This window comes from Gavialis gangeticus, unplaced genomic scaffold (assembly GCF_001723915.1).
Source record: "Gavialis gangeticus isolate Ggan-Ray unplaced genomic scaffold, GavGan_comp1, whole genome shotgun sequence".
In the NCBI taxonomy this organism is placed as follows: domain Eukaryota; kingdom Metazoa; phylum Chordata; order Crocodylia; family Gavialidae; genus Gavialis; species Gavialis gangeticus.
The window spans coordinates 2,104,428-2,128,046 of record NW_017728960.1 but is presented as its reverse complement, the minus strand read 5'-3'; the positions used below and the strand labels follow the sequence as shown (position 1 = coordinate 2,128,046).

The 23,619-nt window shown below is 61.7% G+C and overlaps 5 protein-coding genes across 7 annotated transcripts in view; 2 read left to right on the top strand and 3 right to left on the bottom strand.

Annotated features, from left to right (window-relative positions):
• Nucleotides 1–1,562: 1,562 nt before the first annotated feature.
• S100A16 (S100 calcium binding protein A16) lies at nt 1,563–4,651 on the bottom strand (the record flags this gene model as incomplete). Its single annotated transcript, XM_019522976.1, has 3 exons — nt 1,563–1,965; nt 2,208–2,388; nt 4,551–4,651. Coding segments are annotated over 3 exons (447 nt in total), but the record flags the coding sequence as incomplete, so codon positions are not given.
• Nucleotides 4,652–8,871: 4,220 nt separating this feature from the next.
• S100A14 (S100 calcium binding protein A14) lies at nt 8,872–11,999 on the bottom strand. Its single transcript, XM_019522487.1, has 4 exons — nt 11,892–11,999; nt 11,436–11,627; nt 10,228–10,374; nt 8,872–9,948 (listed from the first exon to the last, which is right to left on the bottom strand). Exons 2-4 carry the CDS (start codon nt 11,463–11,465, stop codon nt 9,829–9,831), a joined length of 297 nt encoding a protein of 98 aa, XP_019378032.1. The 5' UTR covers nt 11,466–11,627; nt 11,892–11,999; the 3' UTR covers nt 8,872–9,828.
• A 1,878-nt stretch (nt 12,000–13,877) lies between these two features.
• Nucleotides 13,878–15,484, bottom strand: S100A13 (S100 calcium binding protein A13). Its single transcript, XM_019522609.1, has 3 exons — nt 15,354–15,484; nt 14,513–14,728; nt 13,878–14,084 (listed from the first exon to the last, which is right to left on the bottom strand). The coding sequence occupies exons 2-3, from the start codon at nt 14,663–14,665 to the stop codon at nt 13,947–13,949; spliced, it is 291 nt and encodes a 96-aa protein (XP_019378154.1). The 5' UTR covers nt 14,666–14,728; nt 15,354–15,484; the 3' UTR covers nt 13,878–13,946.
• A 3,128-nt stretch (nt 15,485–18,612) lies between these two features.
• Nucleotides 18,613–21,813, top strand: S100A1 (S100 calcium binding protein A1). Of its 3 annotated transcripts, none has more exons than XM_019522726.1 (3): nt 18,613–18,712; nt 21,244–21,393; nt 21,540–21,813. In XM_019522726.1, exons 2-3 carry the CDS (start codon nt 21,253–21,255, stop codon nt 21,681–21,683), a joined length of 285 nt encoding a protein of 94 aa, XP_019378271.1. In that variant the 5' UTR covers nt 18,613–18,712; nt 21,244–21,252; the 3' UTR covers nt 21,684–21,813. The 3 variants fall into 3 exon arrangements, with proteins under 3 accessions (XP_019378271.1, XP_019378424.1, XP_019378351.1); XM_019522879.1 differs by lacking the exon at nt 18,613–18,712 and adding an exon at nt 20,701–20,799; XM_019522806.1 differs by lacking the exon at nt 18,613–18,712 and adding an exon at nt 20,772–20,839.
• A 1,626-nt stretch (nt 21,814–23,439) lies between these two features.
• Nucleotides 23,440–23,619, top strand: part of CHTOP (chromatin target of PRMT1) — a 10,775-nt gene continuing 10,595 nt past the window's right edge. Inside the window, exon 1 of the mRNA XM_019522291.1 lies at nt 23,440–23,593. The gene's annotated coding sequence lies outside the window, so the exon portion shown is untranslated. The remainder of the gene's footprint in view (nt 23,594–23,619) is intronic.

Sequence of the window (23,619 nt, the reverse complement as noted above, 5' to 3'; positions counted from 1 at the left end):
GGTGGACTGTGTTTGTGTGCAGGGTGGTGGAGGGGTGTGTGTGTGTGTGTGTGTGTGTGTGTGTGTGCGTGTGTGTGGCGGGGCGGGGGGGCCAGAGGGGCTGCCGCGCGCCACGCACTGGAAGAATGGAGCTGTGAACATGGGAGCCATGCCAGGGAAGGAGAAGGGACTTCTCTTGGGGTGTGCACATGCATTCACACACATACACATGCATTTACACACATGTCCTTGCATGCATACCCATTCACACGCATGTCCTCACTGGCACATGCATGCTCACATGCATTTATACATATACACATGCATACACACAGGCCCTCACATGTACACATTTATACACATGCATGTGCATTCACACACATATGTATGTATGCACACATATACACACACGCATTCATACACATGTGCATTCCCATGCATGTCCTCACATGCACACGTGTGCACACGCGCATTCATACACATTCACATGCCGTCACATGCATGCACACACATTTGCACGTATGCACATGCATCCACACACATCCTCACATGCACACTTATGCACACGTGCATTTGCACATCTCCTGGAATAGACTCCCTCCAGAGGTGGTGCAAGCATCTACTCTGGATTCTCTTAAGAAACGTCTGGATGCTTATCTTGCTGGGATCCTATGACCCCAGCTGACTTCCTGCCCCTGGAGCGGGGGGCTGGACCCGATGATCCTCCAAGGTCCCTTCCAGCCCTAATGTCTATGAAATCCATACAAATGCACATGCCTTCACATGCATGTCCTCACATTCACACATGCACTCAAGCATGCACCAGTGCTCTGCCCCAGTTTGCAGCCTGCTGCCAGCCCAGCTCTGTTGATGCCCCTCGACCACCCCTCAACCCCTCCATTCCAGCGGGCAGCCCCCTGCTCTCCCCGCACTCCCACATGGGGGCTGGGGGCATATCCATGCATGTGCACGCGCCCTCCTGCACACACTTTCTCCAGGGACAAGCCCAGCTGCAGGACCCTTAGGGTCTCTGCCTCAGAGCAGCTGCAGGTACTCTACCACCGGCTCCCTGAAAGCAGTCACTTCCCTGCACCGTGCCTCAGTTTCCCCAGCTGCACAAGAGGGGTCCACGGTGCTGTCCAGGGGGTAGAAGTGCACTGGGGTTTGTTGAGCAGAGAGAGGCAGGAAACAGGGCCATGTGGACCCCCGTCCATTAGCCCCATGGGTGCTGAATGGGACCCCCCATGGCTCTGGGCTGGGGGTGCCAAGGGGCTGAGCCAGCCCCAGGCAGGAGTGTGGGATGGGATGCAGGGACCCAAGTCCCCCACCCTGGTGTTTGCTGACACCATGTGGCAGGACTCCACCACGGCAGGGCCTGGCCTGTGCCTCCCCAGCGTGCACATGCGTGTACATGTGTGTGAGCCCTGCCCTCTGCTGGAGAAAAACCAAACTGCCCTTCAGTGCCATTCCAAACCCTTCTTGCAACCCTCCACCCCAGAGGAGTCTGCACTGGAAAAGCTTCCCACACCCCAGCTTCACGCCCCCAGCAAGACCCTCGTGTGTCGCAAGGAGCACAGACATGCTGGCCCTCCATCCTTTATTGCAGGGACGGCTCAATCCGGCCTGCGCACCAGCCATCCCAGGTTGCAAGGGACAAGCACGCATGACCCACAGGCCCTGTAGGACCCGTGGGGCTGGTGGCACCAGGGGAGGATGGGAGGGCAGCACCTGAGGGGCTTGGGAAGGGGTCACATATGGCCCAAGGGGACAAGATCAGAGACTCTGGGGGGTCTGGGCTGTGGGGTGCCTTCTGGGGAGCCACTACTTGGAGAACTTGATGCTTTGTTCCTGCTGACGGATGAGGCCGGCAATGGGGCTGGCGATGCCCCCAATCAGGGTCCAGTACTCCTCGAAGCTGATGCGCCCATCCTTGTTCTCGTCCAAGTCGCAAATCAGCTTGTCGGCCGCACGCTTGTTCCCGGTGTCCTGGAGAGACAGGGCAGAGCCGTTCGCACAGGACCCAGAACATGGCAGGGTTCGGGGTCCAGTGCCACCTGGTGGGACCAAACCAAGACCCACATCCCCAACCCAGGGAGGCTTCAAGTCTCCCCCACCCCCAGCCAGCACAGCACTACCTGCTTCTCACGCCCTTGCAGTCACACACACATGCACATGCATTGCCACAAGTGTCCTCGCATGCACACAGTGGTCCTCCTGCCCAGCCTCACCGTCAGCATGTGGTTGAGCTCACGGGTGAGCATCTTGCGGAAGTCCTTCTTGCTGATGCGGCGCGGCTGCTTCCGGCAGCAGCAGCCCCCGCCACCCGCGTACTTCTCAAAGTTCTTCACCAGCATCTCCACAGCGCACTCCAGGTCCGTGTGCTGCTGCTGCACGCTCGCCATCCCGGCCCTGAGGGGGCAAGAGGTCTTGTCATGAACGTCCCAGCCTGCCCAGGTGGGTGCTGGGGCTGGCGGGTGCTGTCCTGATGGTGCAGCAGAACCCAGAGGACATCATAGGGACTGTACCAGTCATGCTCACACACGTGTGCAAAGGCATGTGTGCTCACCATGGGCTAGAGAGTGCACAGGCCTGTTGCTAGAGCAGTGGTTGGGGTCAGCTCAGATCCAGGCCCGTATTCCATCCATACAGACCTGCCTGCAGCCACCAGTGCTGCTGCCCAATACAGATCAGCTCCCTTACTGAGTAGGACTGGCCCTGGGTGCAATGGGGTCGTTACAGGCCTGGAGACAGGATGCTCGACATGCATCCCCAGCTCCAGGAGTCCCAGGATCATGCCAGGCTCTGCTAGGAGCCCCCTTCAGTGCTGCCATGCCAGGACCCCCACCCCCAGCAGCTCTCCACTGTGTTCCACCTCGTCCTGACACCCACGGGGTGCTGACAGGAACAGTCATTATCCCACGGGGTAAGGCTACGCCCTGGAGCAGTTCCCCATTCCCAGCATTCATGGGGAGGGAACACAGCGGCTCCCCCGCAGCGCACAGGACATGGGAGGCGGAAATGCATCCAGGGTGCAATTACCTGACCATGCAGCGTTGTGACACCCCAGCTGCACACTCAGGCACTTCTGGTGGTGCCCCCAGGGCAGAACAGAAGGGGCAACTGGGCACCGGATGTCACGGGCCTGGCCCCAGTGATGCCAGCAAAGATGGAGACGTGGCCAGGACCCAGCGAGCACCTCAGCACAGGGTCAGGGCACTGCTCCCTGGTGCCGCTGGGGCTGGACTCGTACCCCCAGCTCCCTCCGGGGGGTCCAAGTAGAAGCCGACGTGGCCGTACATGAATGCAAGGGGAGCCCCTCTCTCCAGGCCCCACCAGCCCTGCCTTTTGGGGGAAAGGCCCAAGCTCCCCACAATATCCGGTGCCCCGGAGCTCCCACCCCAGGAGGTGCCAGAGGCAGGCACCAGCGGCCAGCCAGGCGTCTCTGGGTGAAACAGGATGCAAAGGACAGGGGCAGTGTCTGCTTGGCTCTGCTCTTCCTGCCCACTCGGCTGCAGGCAGGGGGTCTGCTTGGTGCCACAGAGGGTGGCTGATTTAGCCACTGGGCCAGATCCAGCACTGCCCCGTGACCTCTCCGTGGAAGCGCCCGATTCACACAGGGGGGACCAGAGCAGGATGGGCCTTGTAGCACTCGGGTCCATGACCCCTGCTGCAGGCAGCACCAGTCCCTGCTGCCACTGGGGCCTGCCCAGGCCCTGCCCACATCTTGTCTCAGTGCCCCCAGACCCCAACCCCACCGGAGAGGATCTCCAGACACCTCCTCTGCTCCGGTCCCCAGCTGCTGCTCCCCTGCACATCTGGGCACCCCGCTACTTTTGCCCAGTGAGATGCAGGGATGTGGCTCTGGGGGAACCGGGGGGTTGCCTCAGGCTGCCATTAGCAGACCCCTCCGCCAGCACAGGCCAGCAGGCCCAGGGGGCCACGAGCGGTGGCAAAGCAACTCGGGCAGTGGTTGGGGGAGACCCCAAAGCATCGTGCAACTGCTGTCTGGCCCTTCCCCATCCCTTCCAGCAGAGCCCAGCCTGCAGTGGGGCCCCCTGTGCCAGGGAGCACCCGTGCATGCAGGGGAGATGCACCTGGGCCCGATCGGGCGGGGGCTAGCGAAGGCGCACCGCCCGTGCGAATTCCCTGGTGTGGGCGTGAAATGCAGCAAGACGGGGCTCGTCGCTCCGCTCCCCGGGGGAAGGCAGACCGGTTCCCGGCCGCCAGCCCCGGCCCGCTTTGGCCCCACCCTGCACCCCTGCGCTGGCCTGCATCCTGCCCAGCTCCCGCTTCTCAACGGCTGGTCCTGGCCACTCAGCACCGGGGCGCCCAGGTGAGCCCCTCTCCTGTCCGTCCCCAAGCTGCTCCTTCCCCTGCCAACCACCTGCTCCCCTGGGAGGAGCAGACCGCCCAGCAGCGCTGCGACGAGGCCTGTGCTGACACGTCTGGGTGCTCAGGACCCGGCGTCTGGCTGCTGGGTTCGACCTGTCCCGTGCAAATCCGGAGCCCCGGGGTCCACGGGCGAAGGGGCTGGGGAAGCTGGTGACTCCTCGAGCTGCATGGGCCCCTACCTCGTCGGTGCGGTGGTGTTCTCCGTCTGTCTGTCTGTCCCACGCTGGCTCCTCCTGGCTTGGCAGCAGAGGCGACTCCTACTTGCCTGCACCTTGCGTCTGAATCACGAGGTCTCCTGGCTTTTAAAGAGTCACGGCCCTGCTGGGCCCACGCCAACACTTTTGGGGCGTGCCTGCCACCGGCAGCTCGATGGGAACACCAGGCCAACCCGTTGCAACACGCGGCCCCCTTGGCTGCCCGCTTCCCCATGAGTGCCCCAGGACATCTGTCCCCATCCCCGCTCTGGGGGTCTCCCCGGGCAGCCCCAAATTAATGGGGGGAGTGGCTGGGAGACGCATCCTGCCGCCCCTCCCAGCACCGCCATCCGCCACGGCCCCCGCCACGGCCAGTGGAGAAAGGAAATGGCCTTGGCTCATGTTGGAGTCAACAGGAAACATGGAGTCCAGCTCAGGAAGCCAGAGCCAGAGGCCAGGTGCTCCTCTGCCCTGGGTAGACGAAGGGCAGAGATGCAGGACTTTGGGCCAGACTCTGACTTCCTTACAGACACCAGAGACCGGGCCACTCCGCTGCTTCCCATAGAGCTGATCACAGCTCAACCCACTTCCACGTTACCCTGTGGGACTGGGGAGGCCCAGGCCAAGGGAAACCAGGGTCCAGGCCTGCAGACTTTGGACCTGGGTTGTATTAATAGGAGTGTCGCTTGCATATCAATGGAAGAGATTCATTCCCCCTCTCGGTTCAGCATGGGGGAGGCTTCACATGGAGACCTGTATTCAGTTTTGGGCCCCACACCGCAAGAAGAACCTGGGCAGTTTGGAGAGAGTCCAGTGCAGGGCAACAGGAATAATTAGGGGCTTGGGAGGCAAGAAAGGATGTGGTTATTTAATCTGGAGAAGAGAAGGCCAAGTGGGATTGATCGCAGCCTTCAAATCCCTGAAGGGCCATTGCAGAGAGGACAGAGACGGGTTCGTCCCCATGGGCATAGGGGATGGGACTAGGACCAGTGGCCTGGAGCTGCAGTGGGGGAAATGTAAGTTGGAGGCAAGGAGGAGCTTTCTGACCATGAGGGTGCTCAGGCATCGGAACAGGCCGTGGTGGAGTCTCCATCCTGGGAAACTTGCAAGAGCAGGACAGCCGGGTGGGTAGAGTCAGGGCTGATCCTGCCTCGAGCAGGGGGCTGGACTGCATGGAATCATTGTGATACATTGCAGAACACAAAAAAATTCAAATATATTGATCTAGATAAAGTCACAAACATATACAAGCACCTGATGTGACCTTGAGAGGACCCTGCCAGACCCACTTGCCTACCAAACATCTGTATTGCAGCCTTGATACCGCAAGTACAGATGGCCACTAGCTGCTCCTAGCTACCATTGCAGCAGCTGATGAAGTGAGCTTCAGCTCACAAAAGCTTGTGATATATAAATAGATAGATAGATAATCTCTCTATATATATTTGTGTGTATGTGTGTGTATCTACTCTGGTTGGTCTATAAGATACAAATCTTCCCTGCCTTCTACCTGACTTCAAATTGACACCGCGAACTACCCATCTCCTTCCTAGCTCCCAACCAGGCTCCTGTGCAGTTAGGCGACTAAGCCCAATTACCCCAGTTAATTGCACCCTCCTGTCCTCCCTTTGAAATGCCAGAGAGATGAGACCGGGAATTAGATGACAGTCATTCACCGGTGCATGGGTGTCATAGGTCAGATGCCATTTACTAGCTGAGCCCCCTGACAAAGACCCTGGGATTATCACTGGGACAAACTCTCCATTTTTCTTGTCTGGCTGCTCAATGTGGGGGGTTGTAATCCCAGTGTCGAGGCACCTGGACCTGCCCCCAGCCCAGCCAGCCCCAGCCACACGTGGTGGTGTCAGGACAGGGCAGGAATCCCTGCCTGCCCCCCCATGGGCAAACAGCTCCCGCCCTGAATCACAGGGCTTATTACTCCTGCGACTGGCAGGTGTCATCACCACACTAGGCCTGTTTCTTTTACAAGCCAGGCGGGGCATGCATGTTCCCAGCGTTTGTCATGAGCTTCCCACCTCGGTACCTGTGGCTCTGCCTGCCACACCTGGGTAGTCATGTCCGGGGGCAGTCCAGGAAGGGTGGGAAGCAGCTGTGGGCTGTCACCAGGCTGCAGGTTGGAGTTGGGCCCCAGGGTCTGTTAGCACTGCCCCAACTTGATGGAGACCAGGAGCAGGTGTTCAAGGAGTTCAAGGACCCACAGCCACGAGACCCCCAGCCCCATGGGTCCCTGAGCTCCTGGGTCACAGTATCTCCTTCCCTCTCCCCAGCACTGTTCAGTCCCGAATGGGTAGCTGCAATAGTTTTTCCCAGAGGCTGCGACTGGTGGCTAGGACCCTGGGGTTGGATGTGCAGGGTTTCATAGATTTCATAGATTTCATAGACATTAGGGCTGGAAGGGACCTTGGAAGATCATTGAGTCCAGCCCCCCGCCCAAAGGGCAGGAAGTCAGCTGGGGTCATAGGATCCCAGCAAGATAAGCATCCAATTTGCTCTTGAAGGTGTTCAATGTAGGTGCTTGAACCACCTCCGATAGCGACCAAAACGCTGGCTTGCATCCATAGATGCTTCTCGAGCAAATCCCAGGACGTCATTCTCCCCCTGTACTCGGCCTTGGTGAGGCCGCAGCTGGAGTACTGCATCCAGTTTTGAGCTCCACAATTCAAGAAGGATGTGGGGAAGCTTGAGAGAGTGCAGAGAAGAGCCACGCGCATGATCAGAGGTCAGGAAAACAGACCTTACAACGACAGCCTGAGAGCCATGGGCCTCTTTAGCCTGGAAAAGCGCAGGCTCAGGGGTGATCTGGTGGCCACCTATAAGTTTATCAGGGGTGACCACCAGTTTCTGGGGGAACGTTAGTTCACCAGAGCTCCCCAAGGGATGACGAGGTCGAACGGTCATAAACTACTGCAAGACTGTTTCAGGCTGGACATAAGGAAGAATTTCTTTAGGGTTAGGGTTACAATTAGGCCAAACCCATGGCATCTCCCTGGAGCACAGGTGCCCAGTGGGCCTGGCAGAGCAGGGTTTTGCCCACGTGCCCCTGCACACCTAACCCTGGGGTCCTGGCCACTGATTGTAGACCCCGGGAGAAACTATTGCAGCTAACCGTGCTGCACTGAACAGTGCTGGGGACGGGGAAGGTGATAGCATGACCCAAAAGCTGCCTGCACCTTGACCGGGGGGTGACTCAGGCTGATCTGTTGATTGCCTGTGACAGGCCGGAAACTTGTTTGTGGGATCTCCAAGCGTTCCACAAATATTTAGGTAACCCGGGCAGTACTCCAAGAGCCAGCCACACATGGCCGCCAGGGAACAGCCCGATGGGAAGAGGGCACCGGGGGCCGGACTCCTGGCCTTGCCTGCTTCCACGCTGCTCCTAGCATCATTTCTCCCTCCCCTGCTCTGGGAAGCGAACCCAGGAGTCCTGGCTGTCTGTCTCCCTGCTCCTGACACACACAGCTCTCCCCATTACATCATACGATGGGAAGACAACCCAAGCGTCGGGGCTGCCAGTCCTTGCATGGAATCACTTGACACATCCCGGGTCTGTGTAATTAAACCAATGCCACACCTTTCTACTTTATTTTCCTTCTAGTTCATTCCCATGGCAGCAACAATAAATAGTCATGCCCGTTGTGAAATGCAGCCCCAGACAGCAGGCCGGGTCCCTGCCCCCCTGGCCAGGCGGTTATGGAGGTCCTGTTGTGGTCTGGGGAGGGGGGGTTTCTCCCCTCCAAAAAACACCCTCAAACGGAGAAGTGACAGAGCAAATGCCCCAGGCTCTTCTGCATGCACTCCCCTCCTCCAAAATCACTGCCCCGATCCACCCCGTCACGAACTTGGTGCTTGAGAACGTGCTGCAGAGGGTTTTTGCCCCAGGGTCACCCAAGCCACAGACCCTGACAACAACCGGATGGGCATCTCCAGGCCCAGGGACCCAAACACCAGCCTCAGACGGCTTCAGCAGCCCCCACATTGTAGCTAGGACCCCTCCCTGATACCCCATATTGAATGGGCTTGGGGCTGAGCCAGGAACGTGCTGCCAGGTGATCTGGAGAGGAGCAGCAGCATCGGGGCAGACGGTTTATCCCCTTCATCCCCCATTTATGCCCCCCCCGGATGAACCCAGAGTGAAAGGTGGGCCCAGCTGGCATCCCATCTTGAGACCCGCATGTACCAAGCTGCCGCGTCCCTCCCTCCAGGGCCACATGCCCTTCTCCCCCCACCCGCCGCCCAAGCCCCCCATCACCCAGGGGCACAGACATACACCGGGGTTTGCATGGGACTCATTCCAATTTAAATTTTATTAATTTATACAAAAACTTTTGCAAGCAACTCAGGATGATAATGTACCGCCACCCAGCCCCAGTCCCATGCCCCCACCCCAGACAGACAGCAGTGAGGCAGGGGAGGGGTGGGAAGGCTCCTCTGTCCCCCATCTCCATGCCAGAGACAGCTCTGGGGAGTGGTAGCAATAACACTAACACCTCCAAGCATTCACGGGATTCAAACCAGGTTGGCACCCTCAGTGCACAGTTGTTGGGGGCTCCCATGCACAGGGGGCCCCAAGACAGGAAGCCCTGCATGGTCAGTGCAACTCAGTGCAGCCCGGAAATGGCAGATGCCCTTTCAGCATGGAGCAGGGTCCCGGGGCAGCAGCTGGGCCCCGAATCCCACCCCAGAGCCCGCCCTTCCCACCCTCTTCCCCCAGCTGGGGATGCTCCCGCTGCCACCAAAGCCTCCGCTACCCAGCCCTGAGCACAACCCCGCACTGCCCAGGAAGAAGGGGTCACTGACCCATCCCAGAGCCCCTCGACCCACAGGTGCCAGAGGAAAAGAGCCAAACCACAGCAGATTCAAGGGTGGAAACCCAGAACTGCCAAGGCCCTCAAGCCAAGGGGCCAGGGAGCACAGCAGGTGAGACCCCTCCCCCCACAAGGAAATGGCTGGGGGAGGGCACTGGAGGGGTCCTGGAGTGGGGGGAACCCCCCCACCTCCCTCCTTCCTGAAAGCAGGAAGGGGTCGAGAGCGAGCAAGGGGAGGCAGGTTCTCGAGTGGCCCTGGATGGAGCGGGTTCTAGGCTGACGGGGGAGGAGAACGGGTTCCAGAGCCGGGGGAGGAAGGGAGTCCCAGGGAGATGTAACACTGCGTCCTCCTCCATGCTGCGGCCCCCAGTGATGGTCAGTCTCTGGCGCGCCGGGACGGGGGGGCCCCGCAGCACGGATCTGGGCTCGTCAGCGCCTCACTTCTTCTGGCAGCCCTTGGCGGCATCGCCCATGATGTCCCAGTACTCGCCGAATTCCAGTCGGGCCTCATTGGGGTCGCCCAGGCACTCGATCTTCTCTTCCAAGGGGCCGACGCACTATTGAGGACACAGGGCGGTCAGGTGGCTCTGGCATAGCCTCCACGGAGGTCCCGGCCACAATTCAGGGCCATGCACCTGGGTCCTGTCCCCTGACCCCTAGACTCCACCTCCTGGCCCTGTCCCCTCACCCTGAACTCCACCCCCCCCGGCCCTAATCCAGGGCCCTGCACCCAAGTCCTGTCCTTCTACCCCCGGGGCCCAATCCAGGGTCCTGCCCTGGATCTCAGGGCGAGGAGCTGCCCCCTGCCCCAGAGCGGTGCCACGCGCTGCCCTTACATTCCCAAGATGCGGCAGCTTCTGCCCCACCAGCTCCTTGAGCTCGTTGGGGGTGAGGTACTCCTTGCGCCCCTTCACTGCGTAGCAGTGGAACTGGTTGATCACAGTCTCGATAGCCTGCTCCACATTCGTCAGCTCCTGGCAGTCCTAGAGCCACAGGCGGAAGTGGAAGATGGTTACCGGGGGCGTAGGGAGGGGACCGGGTAGGGCTGGATACCGGGAGCCGGTTCCCAGCCTGGGAAGGGAACCTGCCAGCCCCATCCCACGCACGCTGAAACTGGGTAGAATCAACTCCCCTCCCTGCTCCTGCCCGGGCTGACACCAGGGTCTCCAGGGAGCAGCACAATGGGCCTTGCTATGGTCCATGAGGACTGGGGCGCCCCGCTGAGTTCACGTTCCTTCCTGACCCCCGGAGCTGACTGGCTCAAGCCCTGAAGCATGGCTATGAATGGCCCTGAGCCTCCTAATCTGTTTCAGGTCCCACAAGGAGCATGGTGCCCAGCTTCTCCACTGGCCTGAGCCCCTTTTTGGAGGCTGAGGGACCTCCGACATCCCACGGCACATCTGCAGAGCCCCCAGCTGAAGGGTAAAGCTGCTGGCCTGGGCTGGCTCCCTGCAACTGGCTACCTGCGACTGGGTCCTCTCCGGTAGGAGCAGCCCCCAAAAAATCAGCACCACCAGCCTCTCCGGGAAATGCTGCTCCCAGCCAGACCCTGGGAAAGGATCTCTCATTTGGGAACAGAAAGCAGGAGGCTCCCAGCTCCATCTCTTATTCTCTTGGTGAAGGCACTCGTCACCACGAGACCTTTCAGGAGAACCCTAGGCAGCGAGCACAAGCCCAGGCAGGGCTGGCAAAGCCTCCCTGGACTCCCAAGTGGCTCTTGAGTCCTGTCTGTGCCGGCCTCACTGCTCTCTCCTGCACCTGGCTTGCTTAAGGGGCCCTCGAGAGCGCACAGGCTTGAAGGAAGGGCTGGATCCAGAGCCCAGGGAAGCCCAGGGCTGGTTTCATTAGGCTTTGGATGAGGCAGCCCATTTGCAAGCAGGCACCACATTCAGGTCTATCCTGGCGTCCCACGGAAGGACTCCGGCCGAGCCGCCAGCCCCTGTCCCCAGGCCCAGACAAGATCGCCCTTCTCCATGGCCACCAACCCAAACACAGCGGGCATCCGCAGCAGGACAGAGCAAAAGTAAATCTGGGATCCATTGACCTTGCGCTTCTTGCAGCAGCACTGGCCCATGCTGGCTGCCTCTGGCTCCGGGGTCTGGCTCCTGCTGTGGCTGCGCCTTCACGGGGCTGCGGGGAGTGGTGGGCGTCAGGTGGAGTTGTCCAGTGGTGGGTGCTGGGTCACGACGTCAGGGGCACTGCCGGCAGCTGATTGTGTATCCCCCACAGGGCGTTCCTAGGGCAGGAGAGACAGGGCCTGAGTGAGGACGCGGCTCCCCCGATGCGTTCCCGGCTCCCCCCAGCCAACGCCGATGCTCCACGAGGGAGGCCGGGAGCTGCCGAGACACGTCCCGCTTGGCGCAGCACCCCTCCCTCGCAACGTGTTAGGGCAAAGCCTAAGGGGCTGGGCTGGGCAGGGCCAGGCTGGGGGGGGCCGGAGGGTAGGTCAGATCCCCCCAGCCAGGGTCAGGGAAGTCCAAGAAAAGCCCAAGCCACTTACCTGCTGCCAAGGCTCTTTTGGGCTGGGGAGGGCCGTGTCCCCCGCTGGGATTTTATACCGCAGGGAGGGGTGAGTGGGAGACACCTCACGCAGATATGGTGCAAGGTGTCTCATTTCATTGCCTGGCATGGGTCCAGCGTGGGGCCGGGCACCACCCACTTCCCGGGGGGGTTGGCCGTTCCCAGGCCTCGCAGCCATCCGCACACATGAGACGGTCCGCACCAACCTGCACCCGCATCCATGCCACGAAAGCTGAGCATCCCTGCCTTGCTCCTGTAGCAGCAGGGGCTGAGTGGGCACCAGCTCCTGCTGGCTAGGCTGGGTCAGCTCCAGGAAGGGCAACACATGTAAGGCCCAGTTCAGGGCTTGGTAGTGTCCCCCCTGACCCCCAGCTGCCCCTGCACAGCACTGAAGGACAGAGCTGACCCCTTTGCCCAGCCTGGCAGCAGTGCTTCCCTGGGCGATGCTGCTGGTGCTTTTATGAGAAGTGTAAAACAGTGGCCTCAGCCTCCCTTGTGCATTGACAGACCCCGCGTGGAGAGCCTCACTGGGTCTTCGTGGGAGAAAGCAACTTCATTTCCAGCCTTAAGAGGGTGTGTTACACTTGAATTGCTGTCGTGACACCCCCCCCCAGCCTGCCACATCCCAGCAGGAGTGGGCGGGTTGTCGAGCGAGTAGAGGAGCAGGGCGGGAGCTGGATTGTGGCTTCCGATATCAGGCTTTTCTCCCCAGCCTCTCCCTCCTGCCTGCCCTGCGTCCCAGCTGGCCCCAGGCCTGGGGTAGGTGGCTGGAGACCGCAGGCCAACAAGGCTGAGCAGGGTCCTGCTGTCCAGCCATTCCCCCTGCAGTGCTGAACAGCACAGGGATGGTCCTGGAGCACCCGGACACCTGGGTTGTGCCCTGCCTCTGGTTGGAGCATAAGGTCCAGCACTCACCACAAAGGCTCAGATCAAGCATAGTGGCTTCTTAACCTGGCAGAGCAGATACCATGTATCTGTGTCCAAAAAAGGCAGTTTTCCTGAACCATCTGGCAAAAGAACTGCTCTTCTGGCGTGGTTTGGTACCCGCCAAGGTGCAGCCGCTTTAAGCCCAGTTTATAGAACTGGGAGTCTCTTCCCTAGCTTGCTCCCAGGGCCTTATGGCTGAGAGCAAGCAAAACTCAGGGGCGTCCGAACCCCAAGCCTCCAGGCTGGGGCATGCAAGTGGGATGCCAAGCAAAGGTTTTGGAAACATCTGGAGCCCCAGGTGTGGGTGGAGGATGTTTGCCAGTAGTAGGGCCCCTTATGGTTCTGGACTCTTGGATTTGGAATTAGTTCTGCCTAATTTGGCCTCGGATACAAATTAAAAAAAAGAAGTCCTGGCAGGGGAAACACCATATATCTGGGTCCAAGAAAGCAGTTTTCCATAAGCCTCCTGGAGATAACTGTTCTTCTGGTGTGGTTTAGTACCCGCCGAGGTGTTGGGGCTTAAAGCTCAATTTATGGGAATGGGAGACTCCTCCCTAGCTTGCTCCTGTGGACATATGGCTGAGGGCAGGCGAAACTTGGGGGCATCCGAACACCAAGCCTCTGGGCTTGGGCCTGCACATAGGATGCCTGCCAAAAAAATTGGAAATATCTAAAGCCCCTGGTAGGGTGGAGGATGTTTACCGGTTGTACGGCCACTTATAGTTCTGGACTGACTCATGGGTTTGGACTTGATTTGGCTTGGAACATAAACATTTCTTTAAAAAAAAAAAAGTCCTATTCCCAGCTTGGGCAAGGCACTTCTGCCCCATTCCTTGGTGTCCTGGGGGTGACGTGGGACATGGGGCAGACACCTGCCCCCCTCCCCTGCTCCCACCCTCCCAGCTGGAGGCCTCTGGGTGCTGGTTTCATCCTGCTGGGTGTGGACCCGGCTGGGGGGCTGGAGACAGCGTGTGCAGGGGGTTGTACATGAGCCAAGTGCCCCTTCTGCCATCCCCCAACCACTGAGGCAATGCCAGACTCAGAGGGGAACCTTTATTCGTGCCCCCATGGCTGGACAGACCGGAGCAAGGCCCCCAAGCCTGCCCTGTCACTTCTTCTTGCTCGTTTTCTCCCTCTTGATGTCCCGGGCTAGCTCCCCAATGAGTCGCCAGTACTCGCTGAACTTTAGCTCCTCATCACGGTTCACATCCAGGCTGCTCATCTTCTCGTCCAGGGATCCAACATCCTGGGGGAAACAGGAGGGCAGGGGGTCAACACGGTGCTACCCACCCCTGGGCACATCTAGGAGCAGCACGCTCCGTCTCCAACTCTGGACACAGCTCCCTGCACTCTGGCAGCCACAACCAAGGCAGAGCCCCTCCCTGTGCCCTGCTCCTGAGAAGGCAGCATGCCTCATAGCTGGAGCAGCTGAGCAGGGGACCCCTTGCCATGGTATAAGATCTCCCTGTGCTTGTATTATTATTACTATTATTATTATTATTATTATTATTGTTGTTTCTCTAAAGCTGTTCCCTGCACTGAAGCTGGAGGGGGAGGGATACAACCCCCTGCCCCAGCCACCTTCCCCCTGGCCCGGGGACACACAGCTCAGGCCAGCAGCCCCTGGCCAGCTCCCCAGCACCTATGCCCCATGCCCCATTGCACCCCCCGCACCTTCATGAAGTTGGGCAGCTGGAGCCGCACCAACTCCTTGAACTCGCCAGCTGTCAACGTGCCCGTCCGGCCCTCCCGGGCCGCGTAGGTGAAGAAGATAGAGACGATCTTCTCAATGGCCAGCTCCAGCTCCGTCAGCTCCCCCGTGGCCATGGTGCCGGGGCGGGAAGCTGAGGGCTGGTGGCACGAGAGCCGAGCTGGAGGGAACACGGGAGGCTGCAGAGAGAGAGGAGTGCAAGGCTCAGATTGACAGACAGATGGACGGACGGGTGGAGAAATCAATGGACAGACAGCCAGAGGGCTGGAGAGATAAATAGTGGGACAGACAGACGCAGGGATAGAAATGAGTGAACAGGCAGACGGCCAGCTGGATAGACAGTGGGACGGGTGGGCAGCTGCCGGGGCTCTCTCCTGCCGTCACCGGGGTCCTGGGTACCTCCCCCCCCGACATGCTCCATGCAGCAAGTTTGGCAGGTTTCAGTTGGATCCACCCTGTTGCTCACACCTGGACGGTGCAGAGCCACCCCCGCCTTGCAAACACGCTCCCCCGGGCCGGTACCCAGGTGCTGAGATGGGGGCAGGTGATGGCAAGGGACAGAACCAGCCTAGAAAGCACCCTCGCCCTGCATCCCACCCCTCTCCTGGCACGGCCTGGGCACACGGGCAGGTGCAGGAGAGGCCTCCGGCACCCGGAGCTGGGCGGGTGCAGGGTGGGGTTGGGGTGAGGTCCTGATCCCCAGCCCTGCCCCTCCCTCCGCACCGTTGCATGGCTGCAGGCCCCGGTGCTGCAGTTGCAAGCAGAAAGCCTGGCCCCGGGGCGAGGGGCCAGGCCAGCACTTACCCTGCTGTGCTGCGGGGCAGGAGGTGGAGGACAGGGCGGCCGTGTGCCCCCACGAGGGCTTTATACTCCAGCTGGGGAGGGGCAGAGCTCTCCCCACCACAGCAGTGTAGGGTTTCCCTGACACCGCCTACCCCTTCGCCCCCCCTCGCCAGCCACCTCCCCAGCTCGGTGCACGGCTGCCAGGTTTGGCACCGCCACGGCGGGCACGGGGGCTCAAAGGGCCGTCTGTGCAGCTTGGTTCAGCTCCCTCTGGGCGGTTCCCGGCTCCAGCCCTGGTGGAAGTGATCCAGGAAACTCTGGTCCGAGCTGAGAAGGAGCGGGGAGGCGGCCAAAACTAACAGACACGTAGCCTCTACCCTACTTGCACCTCGCCACACTCATAGCAAATGCATATGTCCCCATAGTCCTGCCCGGCACCCCTCTTTCTCCACAGGCTGCATGGGGACCTTGGCCTTGGCTACCCCTTGTGTACCCCAGCTCTGGCCTCATAGAACTGGACAGGGGTGGACAGTACTGGAGTTCACAGTTGGCAGGGTCCCCCTGACGCCTGGCACAGGCCCCTCTTGGATGGGGGCAGCTGAGCGGGAGACACAGGAGGAGCCTGCCATGGGCAGGACAGCTTGGGGACAAGCCAGCCTGGGTGCATGTATGTATGTGCATGTGCATGCAGCATGTGTGTGCATGCATGCACGTGTATGGTGCAGGGACCCAGGGCATACTCAGCCCCCCCACCACCACCACCACACAGCTTCAACTGCAGGAAATTTTCCAGTGTTTGTTCATCCCAAAATGGAGTACCCGGCCCCTCCCCGCCCTCACTGCACGTCCCTCCCCCGTGCCTGCCCAATGGAACAGACTGCTCCCCTCAGCCTGGCCACTCAGGGAGGGGGCATCCCATGAAGACCCAATCCTGCCCAGGATCCAGTCCTCCCATGGTGCCCAGGTCTCCTCCAAACCTCCTGCCCTGCAACCAGCAGGAACTGAAGCATTGCAATAGGCCACAGGGCAAAAAACCCTCAATGGGATATACATCTAAAAAATAATAGTAATTGATATCCCCATTAAGCCTCTTCCAGACTGACACTGCTGGTGTAGCTGAGCCCCGATGAAGTCAGCCCCCCGGCAGGGTGGGGTAGCCCAGGCACATGCAGGGTGCACACCCCCATCCCAGGAGCTCATTGCACCCTGGTTGCACCCCTTGCTAACAAGAAGAACAGGCCTAACGCGGGCAAGCAGGGGCGACGCTGGGGAAGCCGCTGGCAGGGAGTCGGGCTCCCGCTGGCTGGGACAGGTTGTACCGTGAGTCACGCTCCCCATGCAGGGGTTGGCCTGTGAGTCATAGCCTCTGTCCACTGGGTCCCATGTCCCCCGTGTGCATGGGGTGCAGGGAGGGGAAGTGACACGGTCCACAGGACGGCGAGGAATGTGCCCCGGGCAGGAGAGCACCCTCCTCCTCCCCGGATGCCACGCAGGTGATCCCCAGTCCGCAGGGAACCCCCAGGCCCAGGTGGGGCCAGTGCCAGGTGCGACTCCCTCCGGGATGTGGTACTTCCTCTCCTGGTCCTCTGGGGCACCAGCCCTGCCCCTGAGCACAGAAAGGGGTTGCATCCTGGCCTGGTGGGTCCCTGGCATCAGCCACAGCAGTCTACGGGCTTTTCTAGCGCCAGGGGCCAGGCACCGGCTCCAGGTACTTGTCGGTGGGCAAGGGGGGTTTCTGGGCCCCAGGATCTGCACCAGGCTGCACTGTCTACACCTACCCTGCACCCCCGGGACACACAGGAGTGAAGGGATACCGGGGACATGGAGTCTCAGTGCTGGGGGGCAGAGCCATGTGCCAGCAGATGGGAACCTGCGGTGCAATGACCCATGCACAGCCCCAGGAGCATGCCAGCGACAACTGCCGATGGCTGAGCTGGGGGCCCAGGGGCCACAGGATCTCTGTTTCTGCTGGGGGTCTGCATGAGAGCCCTTCTCTAACCACTAGGCCCCACTTCCCCGCCCCGAGCTGGGGAGAGAACCCAGGGCTCTGGGGCAGGCAGGGCTTCCCAGGCTCCATCCTGCCCTGTCCCCAGTGTCCCATGCCCTGGCATTAGGGAGTCAGACCCCCATCTCCCCCGCATCATTCCCCAGCCCTGTTCCCCTGTGCAAGGCCAGAGCCACTGTCCCCCCCACGCCGGGATCTCGCTGCATCAGCACCTGCCGAGGCTTCGCTGGAGAGACAGGCCCGCCCGCCCCAGGCCCAGGAACCAGAGCGACTGGTTCCTCCAGGTCCAGGCCGGGAGGCTGCGACCTGCTCTACGCCGCTGTGTGTAAACGACTCGGCATGTCGGGGGCCGCTCCCAGCAGCTCCCCTGGTAACGGCATGGCCAAGGACATGCTGGTGCTCCAGGGCAGGACCCAGAGACCCCCTGGGAGCCTAGTGGGGTTTTGGCTGAGCTGGGACAGGGGCTGAAGCACAGGTGGGAGGTGGGGACACTCATGTACTCTGCTACTGCCTGCCTCTGAGAACTGGTCATGTCACTTAGCCTCTCAGGGCCTCTCACCCCACCTGATAGTGCCAGAGGGTATGTGATGCTCGGCCCTGGGGTCACGACAGCTGGTATAGCTGGCCCCCTGCCCCCGTGCTGTCTGCAGAGCTGCGTCTACACAGGGACCCTGGACCTGGGCACCAGCGCTGTGCACCCGACAAGACTCTCTCAGCCCAGAAGGGGCAGGAGCAATCAGCCCTGGCAAAGACCCCTCTGCCCCAAGGGCCAACCTGCCTTGGTGGCTTTCCCCACCACAGCAGACTCCCCCGCGCCAGGGCCAGGACCAGGACCAGGGTGAGCTAAATTTTAATCCTGCCCTAAGATCATCTGCACCCTCAGGCAGGTCTTTGATCAGCCCCATGCCTCAGTTTCCCCCGTGCATGGGTCACACCACAGCCTTGAAGCCTGCTCTGCTTCCAGGGGCCTGCTGGAGCTCTCCAGGTGCCCTGACACCTGGGTCCCTGGTTACAATTCATGCCCCTGCAGGACATGACAAGTCCCCATGCTGGGGCTACAGGGTGCAAGGCCAGGGATAAGGCTGGGGGTGTGGGACACGGCCCCCAAGGAGGAAAGCTGCACCATCACACCACAGAAACACTCGGTGCCAGGCTGGGTCCCGAGTGCAGTGGGGAGCATGAGGGTGCATCTTAGGAAAGGGAAAGAAACAGCTGCTCTGGCTTCCTGGCTGGCCTTCCCCGTGCCTGGGGCGGCTGCCAGGGGCTGTCCAGAGGGTGGGCGCTCGTACCCGACTCGCACAGGCACACACCGGACAGCGGGGCACAGCGGCTGCAGGCTCCAGCAACAGCTCCCCACGCACTCCTGCATTCACCCGTAAGTTGTGGCTTTGCCAGCTGCCCCCGGGGTTGGGGAATGAGCTGGGGTGGGGGCAGCCAGCCAGGATGGACTTGATCCTGCTCTGGGCCACCCCGGAGACTCCGGGGGTTAGCTCACCCCTGGAGCCAGGGGTCAACTGGGTATCAGGGTCTGCTAATGACATGCTAATTGGAGGGGGCAGACAGCACCCGAGCTGTGGGGGGCAGGATGGTGCCCCAGGAGTGAGAGCTCGGGGGGCCAGAGGGAATTCAAGGGCCAGGGTCCCAGCATGGGGGCAGGCAGCTCTTGTCCCCGAGACGGGAGCTGGTCTGGTGCTTGGGGTGGCCACAGGCCCCACCCTGCCACATGCCAGCCTGCCCACACCAGAGCTGCCCGGCCTGAATGGGCTCTCTGTCCAGCTGCAAATAGTTGTAAACAGCCCCCCCACCCAGCCTGTGACCACACCAGGACTGGGGGTTGGGCAAGCTGCAGACTCGGGGCCACATCCTGCCTGGTGCTGAGGCCACCATGAGGCCTCCACTTGCACCCCCTGCCCTGTCTCAGTGTGCCCCACCCCTCACCCGGCTGCTCCCAGGAGTGCCCCAGGGGCCAGGACTCTGCAGCCAGGATTAGCGCTTGTGACTCATTGTCAGGGCCCAGGGCCTGGCAGCTGCCCTTAGTGTGATAGTCACAAGGACAGGCCCCAGGCAGGCAGGCAGGCAGGAGGCCTTGCGTCACCCGATTCTGCTGGGGCTGGACCCTCAGGGACCCAGCACTGAGGTCCAGTGAGGCTCAGCACAGCCCCAGGAGCAGAAATGGCAGCTGCCTCTGGGGTGCAGCAGGGTACATTGCACAGTGGCCAGGCAGCGGAAGTGAGGCCGGATGCCACCCGCGACATTGGAACGAGCACCCCAATGAGCACCTGAATCGGCATCTGGGACAACAGCGGGGCCACACCCGGGCTCTTGCGCAAAGCTCTGGGATTGGGACCAGGATCCGGGCTGGGAGGGGGCACCGGGGCACAGCCAGGGCCCCCCAGCCCACTCCCAGCTCCAGGCCCTCCTCTAGCTCCCTGCAGCCGGGGGCCATCAGTACTCCCCGCCCAGCCCCCGGCCTGGGGGTCCCACCTGGTGCCCCCAGCTAGGCACAGCAGGGTGGGGAGCAGGGCCGACAGGAGCCAGCGGGACCAGCTGATCCAGCAGCACAATATGGTGTGGCTGGCAGCCCCGCTGTGCCCCCCTGCTGTAACCAGAGCTGCGCCACTCTAGCTTTATCAGCCTGGGCCAGCCTGGGAATCCAGTTTCCCAGCTCCGGCGTTACCGCAGCAACCTTTCACCGAGCAATTCTTCAGCAGGACAAGGGGCCTTTCTGTGGCCGCGCCGCGACAGGCCTGGCGGCCAGGGGGGGCTCGGATGCGTCACCCGATAGGGGCCCCCTGGCCACCTCCCTTTGTCCGGCAGGAGACACCCGATCACAGGAGCCTTATCAGCTCGCCGGGTGCATTACAGCCCATCCGGCTGGGTCTGGCACGGCTCAGAGTGCCCTGAGTGTGCCCAGCCCTCAGTCTGGTGCCAGCTGGGACACAGTCCTGGGGTCTGCACCCCCATCCCGGCATTGAGGGGATAGTGATGGGCATGGGGGGTCCTGGCCTGGCACCAGCCATAACCCCATACCCTAGCCACGGCACGGTGCAGGGTCCACACCCCACAAGGCCTGTGCTGCCGAGCCAGGGGGTTTCCATGCATGGAGATGCCGGTGACCCCCATCCAGTAGAGCTGGGGGTGCAGAGGCATCTCCAGGGGTGAGAGACAAGGGGTGCTGTGTGCATGCGCATGTGCACAGGGCACAAGCACACAGGCAGTGAGCACCGTGCGCTTCACCTGCCCTGATGGGGACAAACGGGGCCCCCGGGGCATTTACGTCCCTTTAAATCAGGTGATCGCGGCCGGCAGTGCCAGCCAGCCCGTCTCGCCGCAGGTATCAGATCCTCCCGCGGGGAAGGGGGGCTCGGGCTGACATACTTAAAGTCACTGACCAGCCACGTCGCTCATTCGCAGCTGCTGGAGCAGGTGGCTGTGCAGGCAGCCCAGGTGCAGGGAGCCCAGGTGAGCCCAAGGGCCAGGGCGCAACCCAGGGAGAGCCCAGGTGAGGGCCCAGCCACAGCTGATGGGCAGCGGGGAACACGGGTATGGGGTGCAGAGGTCAGGGGGGGCTTCCTCAGGGCCCCTGGAATGAGACAGAGCAGCAGGGAGCTCAGACCCGGCTGCTGGAGCAGGGCCGTGCCCCAGGGGCTCTCCCCAGGGGCCCTGATCCTGCCCACGGTCGCAGCTGCATGCACCCCAGTGCAAAGCACCTGAGTCCCAGGCATCCAGCTGCCCCCCAGGGCAGAATGAGGCCCCTGGTTATCCCAAGGCAGGCGGGGGAAGCAGCTGCTTGGTGGCCTGGAGGGGACCCGCAGCCACAGACACAGCACTAGGGAGGAGCACAGCACAGGACCCCTGTGAGCCCCCCAAAGTCTGCCCCTCTTAACCCTTTGGGCACCTCTCCAGGCCAGCAGGATGGAGTCACAGCTGGAGAGTGCCATGATGACACTGATCACCATCTTCCACAAGTACTCGGGCAAGGAGGGCGACAAGTACAAGCTGAGCAAGAAGGAGCTGAAGGACCTGCTGCAGAGCGAGCTCAGCAGCTTCCTGGAGGTGGGGGTATCTCCCAGGGCAGCTGGGAGCTTGAGGGGCAGAGCAGGGGGGACGGGGGAGTCAGGGACAAGACCTGGGGTCCCCTCGCCATGGGCACGGGGGTGGGTGGGCATCCCTAACCCGGCCTGGGGGTGTCCCTGCTGCAGGTGCAGAAGGACGCAAGTGCCGTGGACAAGATCATGCAGGACCTGGATGACGACGGGGATGGAGAGGTGGATTTCCAGGAGTACGTGGTACTGGTGGCTGCCCTCACCGTGGCCTGCAACACTTTCTTCTGGGACGACTCCTGAGCCCAGGGCCAGGCCCCGGAGCCCCGTGGAAGCCGCACTCGCTGCCCCATCCCCTCAGCCCCCAGCTTCCCGGCTCAGAGCCAGCCTAGACCCCGCTACGCAGAGCCGTGCATTAAAGCCTCCAACCAGCCACTGCGTCACGTCCCTTCCAGTGCGCCAGGGAGGGGGCACAGAGACCCCGGGGAGGGAGCAGGGGCTGGAGGTGCCATGTGTGGTCACGCTGCACCACAGTGGGCACCTCCCTGGGCTGCACCTATCCTGGGGGTCAGCCCAGGGCCATCCTCATCCACAGGGAAACCGCAGTTTGGATGTGGGATACTGCAAAGGTGGGAGCATGGGCACCTGGTGCCCAGCAGACACTGCAGTCTTGGGGCCAGGAGCAGGTGCCACACCCCAGCACTGGCTGGAAGAACTCGTTCCTATTTCCCATCCCAGTGGGAAGGAGCCAGCGGGGAATAAACAGCCTCCTCCTGGCTGGGGCTGGGGCTGAGCCCGCACCGCAATCATGTCGGGAGTGCCCTCTGCTGGGCTGGCCTGGTCCTTGGCACCACGCAGCAACCTCCACCTCAGGCTGGGAGGAGGCCAAAGCGCCCAGCAACACACGGAGGCAAAGTCTTCGGCAACATCTTTTATTAGAGCAACTAAAGAGTTGCAAAAAAGGTGTTGTTTGGACACACGCATCCTTCCCAGGCAAACAACAGACATTAAAAAGGGTGAGAGATGAAAGAGGGTCATGAATCCTGAAGCAACAGACTGCAGCAGAGCAAAGCTGATGGGAGCAGGGGTGGGCCAGGGGCAGGTCTGAGATGAGTGGGGAGCGCTGGGGCCCGGACCCTTCCCTGTCCCTCCCTGCCCCAGGGCCAGCCCCCTCCCACAGGATGGGATTACCCTAGCAGGGAGCAGGGGCTTGGGGGCAGCTGCCTGGGCCACAGGCAGGGCAGGGCCAAGCACCTGGGTCTCCCCCAGGGAGATGGGCCTCACACCAGGGAGCCACAGCCAAGCCCCCAACCCAGCACCAGGCCCCGCCCCTTTCCTGAGACACCCCCCCGCCCATTCCCTGGGCCCACCCATTCCCCTAGACACCCCTTCCATTCTCCTGGCCCCACCCGTTTCCCTCTAGCCCCACCCATTCCCTAGCCCCACCTGTTTTCAAAGAGGATTAAACCCCCCCCCTTCCTCTGGGCCCGCCCTTTTCTCTTTAGTCCTGCCCATTCCCCTAGAGACCTCTCCCGTTCTCCTGGCCCCACCCGTTTCCCTTTAGCCCCGCCCATTTCTACGGAGACCTCTCCCATTTCCTGGCCCCGCCCACTTCCGTTTAGCCGCGCCCATTCCCACCTCCCTCTGCCTGCCCCCGGGAGATGTCACGTGGAGGAGGAGGAAAGAAGGCGATCACGTGTGTCAGGGGCTCCTCGCCGGTATGTCGCGTGTTGTAGGGAAGTGTCACGTGGCTGGGGAGGCGGTCACGTGCCTCAGAGGGGCTTCCCGCGAGGGCATGTCACGTGCTGTAGGGAAGCGTGCGTACAAAAAACTAGGAATTCTTGCCATAGTGATAGCGTCACGTTCTGCCCGGGCGGCGCCTGTGCAGTGAGGCTCCCACCAGACAGTGTCACGTGTAGCGGCGCTCCGACGGCGCCTGCGCACTGCAGCTTCCGAAGCTCCTGCCGGGGAACGTCACGTGGTGTTCGTCCGGCGCCTGCGCGTTGCCGCTTCCGGCCGCCATTTTGCCCGGCTCGGCGCGGTGAGCGGGCGGGGGAGGGGTAGCGAGCGTGAGGCGGTGGCGGCCATTTTATCTCGGGCGCCGGAGCGGGCGGAGGGGAGCCGCCTGCAAATACCCACCCACCCCGCCCTGCTCAGCCCATCCCAACTCCCTGCCCCAGCGCGGCCCGGAGGCCTGGCTACCGGCTCCTTCGGTGAGGGCGGCGGGGCGCCGCGCGGG